The sequence below is a fragment of the Pygocentrus nattereri genome, chromosome 23, assembly GCF_015220715.1.
Source record: "Pygocentrus nattereri isolate fPygNat1 chromosome 23, fPygNat1.pri, whole genome shotgun sequence".
In the NCBI taxonomy this organism is placed as follows: domain Eukaryota; kingdom Metazoa; phylum Chordata; class Actinopteri; order Characiformes; family Serrasalmidae; genus Pygocentrus; species Pygocentrus nattereri.
The window spans coordinates 27,124,918-27,139,848 of NC_051233.1; the positions used below are offsets into that span (position 1 = coordinate 27,124,918).

Genomic DNA, 14,931 nt, shown 5'->3' on the forward strand with positions numbered 1-14,931 from the left:
AACTTTAAAGGGTTCAATTTTAAAGTTTTGCTTTCTAATGGGAATTGGCTTAATGGTTTTCAGTGGAGACCACTAGTGACCTGTAGAACACATTAGGAAACCATCAAATGCATTTAGAATCAGCCATTAGTCACCTGTTAAACTATTAGGATCCTTTACACTGTGATACCAACCCATTAAAAGAGCCAAAACACTACAAAACCATCCAGAACCAACAGAAACACAATGGTTTCTATGTATTTTTTTCACTTAACCAGGGCCTGTTTTAACCTAAAAGTTCTGTTTTTCTCAAGTCCAGTAAATTATGGAATATCGGTTTGGAATATTGGTCAGATCGAAACAACTTCCAATACCAGCGATTCCGATATCATCATACATCCCTATCCTTTTGAATGCACTGAAAAAAAGTCAAAATGCATTGAAAGGCAAACGTGTCCACATCACATGAACGAGGTATAGTCCACCAACAGAATGATGTCCTTTAGTTTAATTCCTTTTGGCGATGTAATGTTTTGATGTAATGTATTCTAAGTGTAAATGATGCACAGATTTCGATCAAGGAAACTTTTATCAGTGCACTTGTGTGTGTGAAAGAGAAAGAAAGGGGTTTTCTTAGGACTTTTCACCCGGTTAAGCTGCTGCGTTCTCTAAGACTCCTTAATCTATCTGTCTATCTGTCTCTGGCCTGAACTGTGGTATATTTGGCCCCTTTAACTTCTGTCCTCATTACCTGGGCTTAGCAATGACCCAGGATCTGCCTTACAGGCTAGAGCTCCGGGCAGAACAGCAGGAAACCTTATTTAAGGGATCATTTGGCCAAAAAATGACTTTTGCACTATTTCCACCTCACCTTGAATGCAGTCCGTGAACTAATACACGCTTTTAAACACACAGCAAACGTCACATAGCTAAAAGCAGCACGTAGCAGCAGCCATCATGAAGGCTGTCTTTACCTTGTTAGATTACAGTATATCATACATTGTCAGACACAACATAACCAAGTTTATTTGAGGTTGCTGATCACCTCCAGACATTTTGAGGCGAGTGTCTCAAATCTGATGATATGTGGTGTTAGCTTCCGGTATTTGCTAGCTCCGTTAGCCTCATAGCTCCAGTGCAAAACTGAAGAAGCGAACTGACTGACTGACTGACTGACTGACTGACTGACTGACTGCACTAACTACAATTAGGTAAAAGTGAAAACTGTGTACATTTGATTTTTGGTTGGACTGTTCCTCCCTGCACTGGCGACTCTGGGGGGAAATGCTAAGCAGAGCAAAGGGCTTCTGAGGAGATTTGTGCTACTGAGCAGATGCTATTGACATGAATGGGGGAGGTTGCTGATCACTTAGTCTAGTTATACTGAAAAAATCTGAGTCAGAGAAGTAGTTTAGCTGGTTATAAACCAGTATTACCTCCATTTGCTCAGCTGCTCAGTCCTTTAAGTCCAGCTTTGGGTTGCATTTGTACTTTTAAATGCTAATATGTTTATTTCTACTCAAATATTTGTGACGACGTGTACTTTTTCCTCTGTTTCATTTTGGTCGTTAATGTGTAGATACTACATCTTTTATGATTTTCTTGTGTTGGTTCAGCTTCTGGACAGCTGATCTCTTGCCCAGACCTCTCACTTTTAGGTTTTAATGTTTTATTTTGCACCAAAAAGATGCCAAAAGAAAAGAACAGAGCCCAAAAACTTTCTGTGCTGAGAGATGGATGTCCTAAGAAATTCCACAGTAGTTCTAGAGGAAACTCAGTACTTAAGGAGTTTTTTTGATTGTACACTTTTTTACTCACACTATATTTTGGTGGCTAGTTTGACTTACACTTTTACCATTTTGATGAAGAAAGAATGAAGTGAAGGCTTGATTTGAGGAGGCAGGCAAGGGGATATAAAATAACATAGATGTACAACAACTGTCCCCATTCCTATCCCATTTGGAATACTGTAGATTGCCAGACGTTTAATGCTTGTATACATAGTCAGCCGTGGTTTATAAGTCATACAGGGTCCCAATATAAAAAAGCTGTTACCAACTAGAATTACAGTTGAGCAGTCTAAGAGAAGATAGGACAAGAACAATATACAGTATAGGTTGAGAGATTTCTCTAAAGGCCCTTTTCTTGTTTTAAAAAGTATTGCTGCAGTGCGTAACTGACCCTCCAGGTCAGTTTGAATCCACCATCCCCTTGAGATTTTTTGTTTACAATTCCCACACTGAGATCACTTATTTCATTTGACTGAAGATGCACTGCCCACCAGTTATAACTGATTCTGAGTCAGTCCTTGTCTCTTGGGAATGCAGACATAGAGCAAATCAACAAACAATAGATCTTTAATATGCACGTGGGTGGATTAGACTATTACCAGATTACACTATGATTCAGAATCATTAGGCCTCATGGTGTTAATTGAAGCCATTTCCATGGTGATGCTAAAGTGAGACCTGGTTGGTGGTTCATCAATGACCCACTTGATTGGAACACGTTGAGCCCAAGAGAGTCGTTAAAGGCTCCGTATATCCTCTCCAGCCACTGCGTCAGATACTAACTCAGATACTGGATGTGTGCGTATGCTGATGGGGCAAAGCTGATGTTCTGTGTGGAGGTTTGATGCTACTTCAACTAAGTAGTCTCATTCAGAAAAATCACATCTGAAACTGTATGTATCTTGTCTATTATCCAAACTGTGGAAAAGATTTTCCCCTCAGACAAAATCAACAATACAATTACAGTCACAGACCTAATGAGAACAAATATTAATTGGTGACCTTTTTTCATTTAACCCCCTTAAAGTCTAGGATTAAGTTAGGATTCAGTTATTAATCTTAAAACATTGTTCAGTAACTACCACAAATATTCAGTAACTACTATTAATTATTCACTAACCGCTTAGAGTAACTCAGTAAGTTCTCTTAAGTACTTAGTAACCACTATAGTATATTCACTATCTACTATCTAGTATTTTTTATTATCAACTACTATAAGCTTTTCAGTATCGTCTATGTAACTACTGAGTAACCACTATAAATCACCAGCCACAATGAATTACTTCATAGCTACACTTAATTATTCAGTAGCCACTATAAATTATTCAGTAGCCACTATGCATTATTCAGTAATTACTATGAATTATTCAGTAACTACTTTGAGTAATTCAGTAACTACTATGAATTGCTCAGTAACCATTTTGAATTATACAGCAACTAATATAATTTAGTCAGCAACTACGAAAAGTTATTCAGTTGCTACTACAAAGTAAACTATAAATTAGTCAATTATTATCAGTAACTGCTATAAATTATTCAGCACCTACTCTGAGGTATTCAGTGACTACTATGACTTACTCAGTAACTACTATGAATTATTTAGTATGCACTCTCCGTTATTCACTAGCCACTATGCATTACTCGGTAACCATTATGAATTTAAAAATCTTTAAAATTTAAGGAATTAAGTAACTACAGCCAAATTTGAAGCCCTGAATATCAGAGATTTTGACGGACTGTTTGTTAGTTTGTTTGTAGTTTTTAAAAATTTTTTACTTTTTGATAAATCCGAGTAGGTGTTAAACTGTGTAACCTCTAAGGGTCCATGTGTGGACGTCACTTAATTTCCTCACTCTCAGAATTACAGATCTTAGACTTTAGTCACTAAATGCTTTATATTAGGTACTGAATAGTCTGTAGTCATTACTGAATAATAAGCTTTAGATCAAAAACATCATGCATGCATGATAAAAACATCATTCAAGGGATTCATTTAGCCTCAGCTGAAAAAGAGACATTTGCTTGTGTAAATCAGGGACAGCCTGCTCTGTTTCATCTTTGTTTGTGGATCAGGATCTCTGCAACAGCTCCAGCACTCGTAATGATTGATGTCTGAGTAAATCAATCAGCTTTACGGAGAGAAGAACCAGTAAGATCTAAAGAGGACGATGTGTACGTGTGTGTTTGTTTTAACTAAATTAATCATGAAGCGCTCTTTGTTCTTCTCTTTCAGCCTTTCGGTCAGTCCTCTGATTACAGTGATAAAAGAGTACAGAAAGCATTCATCACGGAGAAACAGACAGAAGATAAAGAGAGATAGAGAGGGAGAGAGGGAGGTGTCGCCTGTCACACTGCAGTGACACATTTGCGCAAATTAAGAAGTAGTTCTGCATGATATGGACAAAAATTGTATATAATATTATGTAGAAGAATATTTTGATAAAGAAAATGCATTCAATATTTCAAAACTGCCATCAAGGCTGTGAATAGAATCAATATGAATTAACATTTCACATATTGTTTTGCACAAAATCTCTCTTTACAATGAAACATAGTTTGTCAGTGTTGTACTGATGAATTCCAAAATATTCTCATATGTGCGTATCATTTAACACAATGACATAATTGATCACAGTAGCAGCTAGAAAAGTGACTGCATAGCTTAAATAGTTCCCAGATGGTTGCTAGGCGTTGCAGAAGGATTTGCAGTTGCTAGGGAGTTGCCGAACAGTTTCTATGGTATTTTAGGTGGTTGTAAAGGTATGCCAGGTCATTGTTAGAGTGTTGCTAGGTGGTTGCTGTGGTATCCCAGGTGGTTGCTAGGGTAGCTAGGAAGTTTCTATGGTTCCTCTCATGGTTATTCAATAGAATATCACAAATGGCCTTTTATCAACATGACACAAATCGGGGGCACATACTTTTCCCATTCATTCCTAAAGGAAAAATGTAATTTAACAATAATTGTAAAAAAAAACATACATCCAATCAAAAAGCTGTATACAAGTCCACTTAAAAAACAGTCATAATTCATTTTTTCACTTGACCATTTGCGTCTCTTTGATTGTTTTGGTTACTGTGCCTTTAAGACTGATATTTGTAAATGAGCTCTGCTATGATTGGCTTCCCTACATGGTGCCTGATTCAAAAAAGAGTCCAATGCTGAAAAACTTTTAACTTTAGTATGAATGGGTGTGGCTAAACTGCTGTAGCGAATGCCTAAGTGTATGTAAGTGCAGTGTTTTTTTTGTGACATCACAAAAACAGTTCTCTGAAAACAGACCACAGTTTAGTTGTCATATATGCACTGTATCGACTGATGGGCTTTCAAACCTTTTCAAATTCAGTTTTCTGTGATTTGAGTGATTTCACACGTCACAAAATCACCAGCCATTCCTGCACACTCTAAACATGGCAATATTCCAGAGAAGGTTTTTAATTCACTTTATGGAGCATATATGTTTGCTTATTTACGGACCGTAGATGTGATGTGATTGCATCGTGTGTCTGAGTGTACACACGTGTGCAAGTGAGCTAGGCATGCATTCTGTGCGTTGCTGTATGATTTTTTGGGGAATCCATTATATGGTAATACAAAACTTAAGAGAGAAATGTAAACATATAATATAAACAAAGCGGTTCAATGTTGTGGACGGTCAGTTTTCACTTGAGCTGGCTGACAATGTTTTGAGATACTTCTGAAAAAAGTTAGCATTTTTCAGAGGCCTGGCAAGAACGTGGAGAAAGTGGACTTAATGCAGAGTCAGGGGTAAAAGCCTTAAATGTCCAAACCATTCAGAGCAGCTTAAACTCTCTGCAGGAGAGCGGCCGGCTTTTGGTCAACATTCATTCTCACACACACGCACACACACACACACACACACATAAACCTAATATAAGTTCTCCCTTTATCAACACCAATTATCTGTTTTTCCAATACATGCAGGTGGATATATTTACCTCAGTTTAACACTGAGCTTTCAACGCTAATTAGGCCTCAACAATTAATAAACCATTGGTCATTTTTTTGGTCTTAGTATTGCCGTCCTTGTTTTTGTTCTCATGGGGGCTTTTCAAACTGCCTGCAGTGTTGCTTTCTACTGCCCTCCTGCTATTGATCAGTAATCAGCGGAGATCCTGAAGAAAGAGTGAGAGAGGGCGTGAGGGGAGAAATCCAATATACCCCCTGCCCAGATGGACTCTCCTGGGGTCAGCCTCATCGAGCGGCTGTGGGTGGCCTCTCTCTCTCTCACTCTCTCTCTAGCAAGAGACGTCCAGATCAGACCTGAAAGATCATTATGCAAGCTTATCGATCCTTATTTATGGTCAGTATTAACTATATCAGCAGGAAGCAACTACATCAGGGATGCATGAACTGGAGGTGCTGACGGGGCTGCAGCACCTGCAGATTTCAGAATTACTAAACCGCAACTGCCAAATATAACAAACCATTCATAATCTAAGTGTAGTACAGATGGGGGATGTAGAAAGAAAAAAACGGCATCAAAATGGACAAAGAAAAATCAAACTTTGGCCAAAACTTTGCATGCTGATGTTCAACAAGAGCCAAAAGAAACTGGTAGGTGCTCTTGTTGGATGAGTAAAGGAAGCCGCCTTCTCAGAGGAGCTAATGAGCTAGCACTGACTGCTAGAACACTGGATGGTGATGCAGACTTACCTTCTACACAAGGTCTTTCCTCCTGATGATATTCCAACTCGTTTACTTGTCAGGAAAACATATTTTCAGTGTCTCTGGAGGTAGATAACATCAGGTAGCATAGTGTGAAAAGCAGCACCAGAGCAAGTTGTATTTTCATGTTTCGTAGTGGCCAAGTATAATAAACTGATAAAAATATTAATATAATGAACAGTCCTGTCAAAATATAACATCAGTGTTTCTCTGAATCACTAACTTGTATATTTGCCCATCTGCCATTTGTAAATCAAAAAAGTGAATACAGGCACCTGGAATGGTTAACCGAGTACTCAAGAGCCAGTGGACATCCCTAGTATAGACCTTATGTGCTTTGAGCATATGGGCATGTGGTTTGATGTGCTTCCTGCGTTCCTGGCCTATATTTAATAGGAACAATATATGGAAATATATTGGAAATAAGGGAAATGTAAGGGAATAATTGAACATACTTTCATATCTTAGTATTTGTGTCTTGAACCCTTTTGGTGACGAGCATGTTGGCATTTTACAGCCTTCAATTCTTACTCGTAGTTCATCAAACCAAATGGAGAAATTCTGTGGAACGTGCAGGTCTCCCATATTTGTGTTTGTAAGCAGAAGAGGTGATATTTTATGATGATGTGAATTTGGTGGAAGTTATTCCTGGGTGTACAGTCTTCTTTTGTGGAAAGAAAGAGGTGACCCGTCCAGGGTTTTTACTGCCTTCTGCCCAATGAGCGCTGGAATAGGCTCTGGTATCGCCTGCAGCCCAGGAATCGTGTCCATGATGGATGGATTGCTAGACTTGAATAGTGGAGTATAATTGAAGTTAAAGTTGAAGTTAATTAAAGGCGTGTGTAGTTTGACAAGAAGTGAAATTAATCAGATGCTGACTGAGTGTACAATATGGAACCGGACTATCTAGTGTTAAACAAAATGATACCTCAGTGGATTCTAAGCGTCATTTCCAATGTTTATGCTTTAAAACAATACAGACAAAGCTAGCTACATAGAATGTGCTATAACACATGTTTGGTCAAATTTATTTGAGGGTTTTTTTTACATAATAGTAGTGTTCAGATCCCTCTTGCTTTGTTTTGTTTTGTTTTGTTTTGTTTTGTTTACTTGAGATGGTGCTCGAGATAGCATAGTGAAATAATCCTGCTAACTTTTTGCTTAGTTTGTAAAATTGAATAGAATTGCAAGGTAGGGTGTTGCTGTAAATAGATACCAAACCAGTGCTACACCATCCCGTACACATAGCTCTGATATAAGCTGTCATACAATTACTGTCAGTTTTTGGAATGTTGGAGTGAAGATGAAGATGCTCTCATCACTTGTACCTCTCTTCTGCCTGGCCTTCCCCTCCAATTGTAAAGAGACTCAAAGGGTGAGAAAGGGGCTTTGTAGATGAAACTATTTGGTCTCTGGTTTTCATTTTCATTTTTTAGCATAATTTTAAAACACCAGCCGTGCTTTACATTGACCCGAAGATGCCCTGATGAGCAGACCAATGTTAACCTCATTGAAAGTTATGAATGTTTTGCTCCTCCTGTAAAGTGACCATTAAAAAGATTTAGTGGCAGTGGTATTTAAAGATGTGTACAAACAGTATGTGTTTTATACTGCACAGCTCCCACTCGGACCCAGAAACAGAACAGAAAACTAAACAACCAGCTAAAACAACCAAAGAAGCAAACTAAACTATAGGAAGGGATTGATAGGGTCATTAACACTTGAAGTTAAGTGCTTCAACTTGACAGTTCATTTGCTGATTTAAGCATCCAGTCATTCAAAACACGCTGCTCATGTAGCGGTTCTTAATAAACTGATCCATACATCAGGCCACACCCACAGGGGCAGCAGCAGCCAGTGCCATGGCTGTGTGCAGATTAGAACTGTGTTGTGCTTTGTGTCCGTCAGCAATATGGGCTTCTCTCTGGACTGTGGATGGTGATGTCATTTTGCTGATGTAAGGCATTTTAGACAGCACTGATCCTCTGAACAAACACACACACACACACTCAAACACATATATGAACTCACATACAATGCTATGGAGAATCGTCTAGTAATGTATACTATTAATTTACAGAAACATAACATCTCTGTATTGGTTGGTGAGGATAAGGTTAGAGTTGGGTTAATGTTTCTGTCTATTCTTCCACTCTGAGAAGACAACTCAGCACTGTGGTTCTGAAAGGATGTGTACCAATCAAAGAAGCTGCTGGTGTTATCAGAACAATGAACTGACCAGCCCAGAATCTAGACCTTGACGATTTCTTGTCTCTTGAAAAGAATGGAATCTGTAATGAAGGCAATGAGTGGATATGCTGATATATACTGATAAATCTGATGCTGTATTTAGTTGCTGTGGCTTCTGGCTCATTTTCTCAACTTCTTTTCTTTTTTTCCTGCAGAACAATGAATAGCTTTTTATTCTGACTTAGTGACCGTTTTAACTGGAAATTAAGTGGATATAAACTGGAGTTTATTTGTAAGGGAAACTCTATTACATCACAATCAAATACCCTGAAACCCGTGGTCTAATCTGCTCCCTTCCCCCAGTTTCTTTCTATTGCCCTGACAGGGGGTAATTAATTTGGGTGGAAACAGGCACTCAATTCGGGATTAATCAAAACACGTTATCAGGGTGTGTGTGTGTGTGTGTGTGTGTGTGTCTGTGTTATGGGGAGTGGGATTAAGTAACGTGAATGCATTCTCTGTAAATTTCTGAATAAGAGAGAGAGGGAGAGATAGAGAGAGGGAGAGGGAGAGAGAGAGATGTAGTTGGCTGCTAAGCTGATTACTGCTCCAACAACTGCTCCAACACACACACACACACACACACACACACACACACACACACACACGCACACTAACACACACACTGCCTATCAGTGTAATTTGTATTCTGAGACTTAATACATGCACAAATGATGCCACAAAGTGGTCCAGGAAGGGTGAATCTTTACACCCTGCATTTAGTATCTGACCAGTCCAGTGGTCATAGTGGAGCCTTCCAGCCAGTGCAGCAGCGTAGCATTTAACACTGACGCTTATTATTCAAATGTAATTATGTTGTCAGATAATTAATTAGGTCATTAGTGACATCAAATTCAAGTTATAATAAATCACTTATAATCACCAGTGTGGTGTGGATTGTACGGTTAGAATCTGCGCCGTACAAAGACAATAAAAAATGCCGCATGTATGTAAATTACTCCAGGCGGATGATGTTATATAGCAAGAACGATACAGTGCATCAAAAAACACAAGCTGCTGATTTGTCCAACTAGTGGTGTGTGTTGTGTTCAACTGTTTTTGAATTGCTTTGTTTAACTGTCGAGTTGCACAGAAATGATGTTGTAACTCACAACATACAACTCGTTGCTTAAAGGTTTCACCATGTAAAGCCAGCCTAAAGGTCAATTGAGAAACAGCTTGACATATTCGATGCACTTTCATGCTCAAGACATACCCGTGCACATGCAAGATCCCAGATATACTTTACTGGTATGGTACTATATGAGAAATGGGGTAACACTCTGTGTGCTGTAAGTGTGATCTGGTTTTGTAGGATGTTTTACACCGTATTTCATCGTGTAGTGGTGTATTGCTTACTTCAATCAGTGCAATTAGAATTCATCCCAAGTTTTAACTGAATTGTTTGTGTCAGTCACAAATCAAATATTAAGAAAATAAAAATAAATAAATAAAATATTAAGAATCGAATGAAGCACAACGCAGCACAAGTGGCACACACAGCATTCGCAAGCTAACCATGGAGGAACTGCAGATATAGGTTAACAAACAACTGCTCAAACACTGCTGACCACAAACCAACTAATAATTAATAGCCAAATAATAATTGCTTTTTTCATTAAAGTGCCACGTGTGAAAGTTCTGTAGGGCAGTTAACTAATAACCACATCATACTGATGCACATTAAATCGTTGTGCAGTTAGCTGCTCAGCTGAAAGAGCTGCAGGTCTGCCACGCCGGTCTGAGACGTTTTTGCTTTAATTCTGTGAGCTCGCACCTGAACTCACCTGCCAGTGTAGATATGACGGTGAAGAATGAAGTAGGAAATCCTGCAAAGAGTCAGAAGAAGCTCTCTGTTCAGAAAGATTCACAGACTGGCTGCCCCACAGTCCAGGCCTCAACATAATGTGTTTGGGATTGTTTCAGTCATGAGAAGCAGAAAATGCAAACTTCTCAGACTGAACTTAGAAGGTGTGAAAGCAGTGGAAGCTGTAATCATGAAGAGCTTATTTGGGTGCAAGCAAAGATTCACATCCTTAGTGTCATGTCAGCTTCTCCTACATGCGTGTGTGTGCTTGATATTTGATAATTAACGTGTGTGTGTGTGTGTGTGTGTGTGTGTGTGTGTGTGTGTGTGTGTGTGTGTGTGTGTGTGTGTGTGGAGGTTTGATCTTTTTGTTCTATCTGGCCTTTTACATCTTCCTGGCTGGCCTCTTCACTCTCACCATGTACGTCATGCTTCTAACCCTTGATGACAACACACCTACCTACCAAGACAGACTCGCTACACCAGGTAAAAACGCATACCTCATGCATATGTACAATAATAAAGGTGTGTACACAAGATATACAGATTAATAAAGATGTATATATATAAAAGTGTGTGTCAGTAGTATGGTGTGCAATATATATATATATATATATATATATATATATATATATATATATGTAATATATAGTGCAACATATTTATTGTATGTACAGTAATAATTAATAATATACAAGAGACATATGTTACAGTATATTACAAATAATATACAATAATACATATTTATTATGCTAAATATACTAGCGTATATTTATATTTATAGCGTATATACTATTGTATATTATGTGAACACTATAAGATTGAATTTTGTATATGCATCTTTGTTATTGTGCATATATGGTCAACGTATAGTTAGAATGTTAAATATTGATATATATATATATATATATATATATATATATATATATATATATATATGTGTGTGTGTGTGTGTGTGTGTGTGTGTGTGTGTGTGTGTGTGTGTGTGTGTGTGTGTGTGTTATATTTACAGGAATAATTTATATACAAGAGACATATATTACAGATTTAAAGTAACATAGAATAATAAATAGTTATTTTTTATATCAGTAAAAATATTATATTCCATTAGAATAAATACAAATAATCACAAACATTAAAATGTTGCATAACGTTTTGTTTTTTGTGTACTTTAACTGAATCTTTTAAATGGACATCCCACATGTTCGGTGAGATTTTAACGGGCTTATCCTGTACAACTTTTTCTGGCCAAATATTGATATTTACTGGATGTCTTGTTTTAAAGGACTGGGTTACCAAAAAAAAGCAATTTTCCACTCACTGCATTCAGTCATTCAGCCCAGACATGCTTGCAGTCAACATTTAGCTTCTTTAGTTTAGAACAAGCAAACTCAATAGTCATCCAAATAGCCCAAGTTCTTTCTATAAAATCACATCACCAAAACATCTTTCAAACCACATAAAGGTCTTTATTAATGTTATGCAGCCTTGCCGATATGTGATATGACTTACTGTGAGCTATACAAATGGACAAAACTTCACAGTGTAGCTAAGGGCAGCTTGCAGCCATTTGAGACAACAGACTCAGTGTTCACAGATCACCTCAGGAGTAGGAGTCTAATCCAAGATCAGTCCTGCTTTGTGACTACCAGCCCTGGTGTTTTGCATCATGCTGTGTAGTTCCACTCAGGGTGACAAAAAACCACTCCAGTAAAACTGAATGTTCAAAGTTTTGTGATGCATTTTTACAGTAATGATTTCAGGCTATTTGGGTGACTAAAGAGTTCTAGTGTTTGTTAGCAAAGTTAGCTTGTAGTTGCAGTTCCAACCTAAAGAAGCTAAATTTGGAGTCTAAACACATCTTGGCTGATGGGCTACAGCTGCGTTAAGAGGAACATTGTGTAAATATGATTTTTCACCAAACCGTTCCTTTAAAGCTGATAAGTGCCTCTGAATTCTTCTTCCCTTCTGCCTCTCTCTCTCTCTCTCTCTCTCTCTCTCTTTGTCTCTCTCTCTCCGTCTCTAGGGATGATGATCAGGCCTAGAAGTGAAGATCTGGAGATTACGTACACTAAAGAGAACACAGAGAGCTGGGATATGTATGTGCAGGCCCTCAACCGCTTCCTGTCCCGTAAGTGTGTCTGTCTGTTTTCCTAAACCAAGTTCTTTGTTAATGAAACCAGACTCAACAGGGAGAAAGCAGCAGTAAAATCAGGGAACTGAGAAGATGAGTTCATATTAATATGGTACAGGTAGTACAGAGGCACTGGTGTGGGAATTTTTGATGTATATATCTTCACATATCTGTTTATACTCCTGCATCGTTCAGTGCATCATCAAACACTGGTTTGAAATGTCTGACCAATGTTTTTTCTTTTTTTTAAAATGTGCACTGATACTGATATGATTCAATATCATTGTACATCTCTACTATTGCAATATGTGCATATAAAAATAATAGTCTTTCATGTGTTAATCCCCTTTGCTTGGGTGAAAGCCAATACCTTTACTCAACAGTAATGCCCAGTGTTTGTTTAAATTGGGCAGAAAAAAAGTGCTTTGGCTGGTTTGCCATGATCTTGGCAAGTTTTTTAAAAATAAGGAGCTTGGGATAGTGTAGTGGTTAACACCTCTGCCTTCTACGCTGTAGACTGGGGTTCAATCCCCGCCTGGGCAAACACCCTACGCTATACCAATAAGAGTCCTTGGGCAAGACTCCTAACACAGCCTTGGCCTACCTGTGTAAAAAAAATGATCAAATTGTAAGTCGCTCTGGATAAGAGCTTCAGCCAAATGCTGTAAATGTTATTAAAGTGCTTTTTTTGGCTCATTTCAGTATTACATCCTTCTCTAGTAAGACTGTGATGCACTGAAGTGAAAATTCTTGGCTGAAACAAAAGCCAAAACCAAACACTGGACTGAAAATCTAAATAAGCTGACAAAAAATAAAAACTGCCTACATAAAATACACTTACAGACATTATTACAGTGGGTAGACTACTGTATTCGCCACAATATCCAACATCATTGACAACAGGGAACTGTTGCCAACATTTTCAGTGTTGATCTGCTGCAGCTCAAACTATTTGAACACTTTTTTGAAGAATGAAAAAGGCTGAAGTTAGCATCATACCTACAAGTTTCTTACTTGAAATTTGCCAAAATGTAACTGCTACATCCTAAAGATTAAACAAAATAAATCAGGAAGAAGCTAATTTCAGTTTCATAGAAAGTGAAGGGGGCATTTTTAATCTGTATTTCTTATTATCGATACCATTAAAATGATTTGTCTCTTTGTTGTTGAAGTTTTTAATTAAAATTTTCAGCCTTTTTTTCTCTTTCTGCCAAAAAACATAAAATGCTATTTTTAACGTTTATTTAACATTTAAAATTGTACTTTTTACGTTTAAGTATTGGTGCATCCATAGTAAGTGCTGGTTACATACTTGTCTTACCTCCTTTTGGGACAGATTCAAAAGTTCACCAAAGTTTCTGAATGTTTTGCTGGTTGACTTTAGGTTTTATAAGATCTTCTATATTAAAACTGCAGATAATAGATACTGTGGTCCAGTATTTTGGTTGTTTTAGATGTAGTCAGCCTTTTTAGAGTCAGCTTTTTGGTATGCTTTAAACAATTATCTGGCTGGAACCTATCAAGGCATTCTTACAACCCTGGCTGGCCTTTACCTGCTCCTGTGCTGTCCTCCTTCAGCCTACAACGACTCAGTGCAGGAGCAGAAGAACCATGAGTGTACACCTGACAAGTACTTCATACAGGATGACAGCGGCAATGTGAAGAACAACCCCAAACGCTCCTGCCAGTTCAAACGCTCCATCCTGGAGGACTGCTCCGGCCTCTACGATCGCTACTACGGCTACAACGATGGCAAACCCTGCATCATCATCAAACTCAATCGAGTAAGATAAGCACTGTAAAGTCCCCACAGTGAGATGAACCAGAAGTATTATAATGTTGTACATACTTTAAAAAATGGTTCTTTGCAGGTTCTTTAGTAAAGAAAATGGCTCTATGTAGAACCATGAACACTCAAAGAACCCTTTGCATGATGAAAGGATACTTTGCATCATGAAAGAGTTCTTCAGATTGATGGAGAAAGAATACTATATATAACACTTTTTGAAAGTGGTTCTGTCAAGAACCAAAAAGGGTTCTTGTACTGTAACAAGACTGCCATCATAACAGTAGAAGAAAAAGGTTCATTTTCAAAAAGGTTCATTTTCAAAAAGGTTCTATACAGCACCATCCTCAGCACATTCCCCATCAATCTGAAGAACCATTATAGGATGCAAAGAACCCTTTAATCATGCAAAGCATTCTTTGAGTGTTCGGGGTTATATACAGAACCATTTTCTTTACTAAAGAACCCTTAAAAAAACATCTTTTTTAATATTATAGG

The 14,931-nt window shown here is 37.9% G+C and overlaps 1 protein-coding gene across 3 annotated transcripts in view; it reads left to right on the plus strand.

Moving 5' to 3' along the window:
* atp1b2b (ATPase Na+/K+ transporting subunit beta 2b) overlaps positions 1–14,931 on the plus strand; it is a 29,932-nt gene that overhangs the window by 3,693 nt on the left and 11,308 nt on the right. For all 3 annotated transcript variants that reach the window (XM_037533358.1, XM_017700325.2, XM_017700333.2), the window contains exons 2-4: positions 10,871–10,999; positions 12,540–12,644; positions 14,226–14,431. In XM_037533358.1, the coding sequence (XP_037389255.1) occupies positions 10,871–10,999; positions 12,540–12,644; positions 14,226–14,431 (440 nt within the window). The remainder of the gene's footprint in view (positions 1–10,870; positions 11,000–12,539; positions 12,645–14,225; positions 14,432–14,931) is intronic.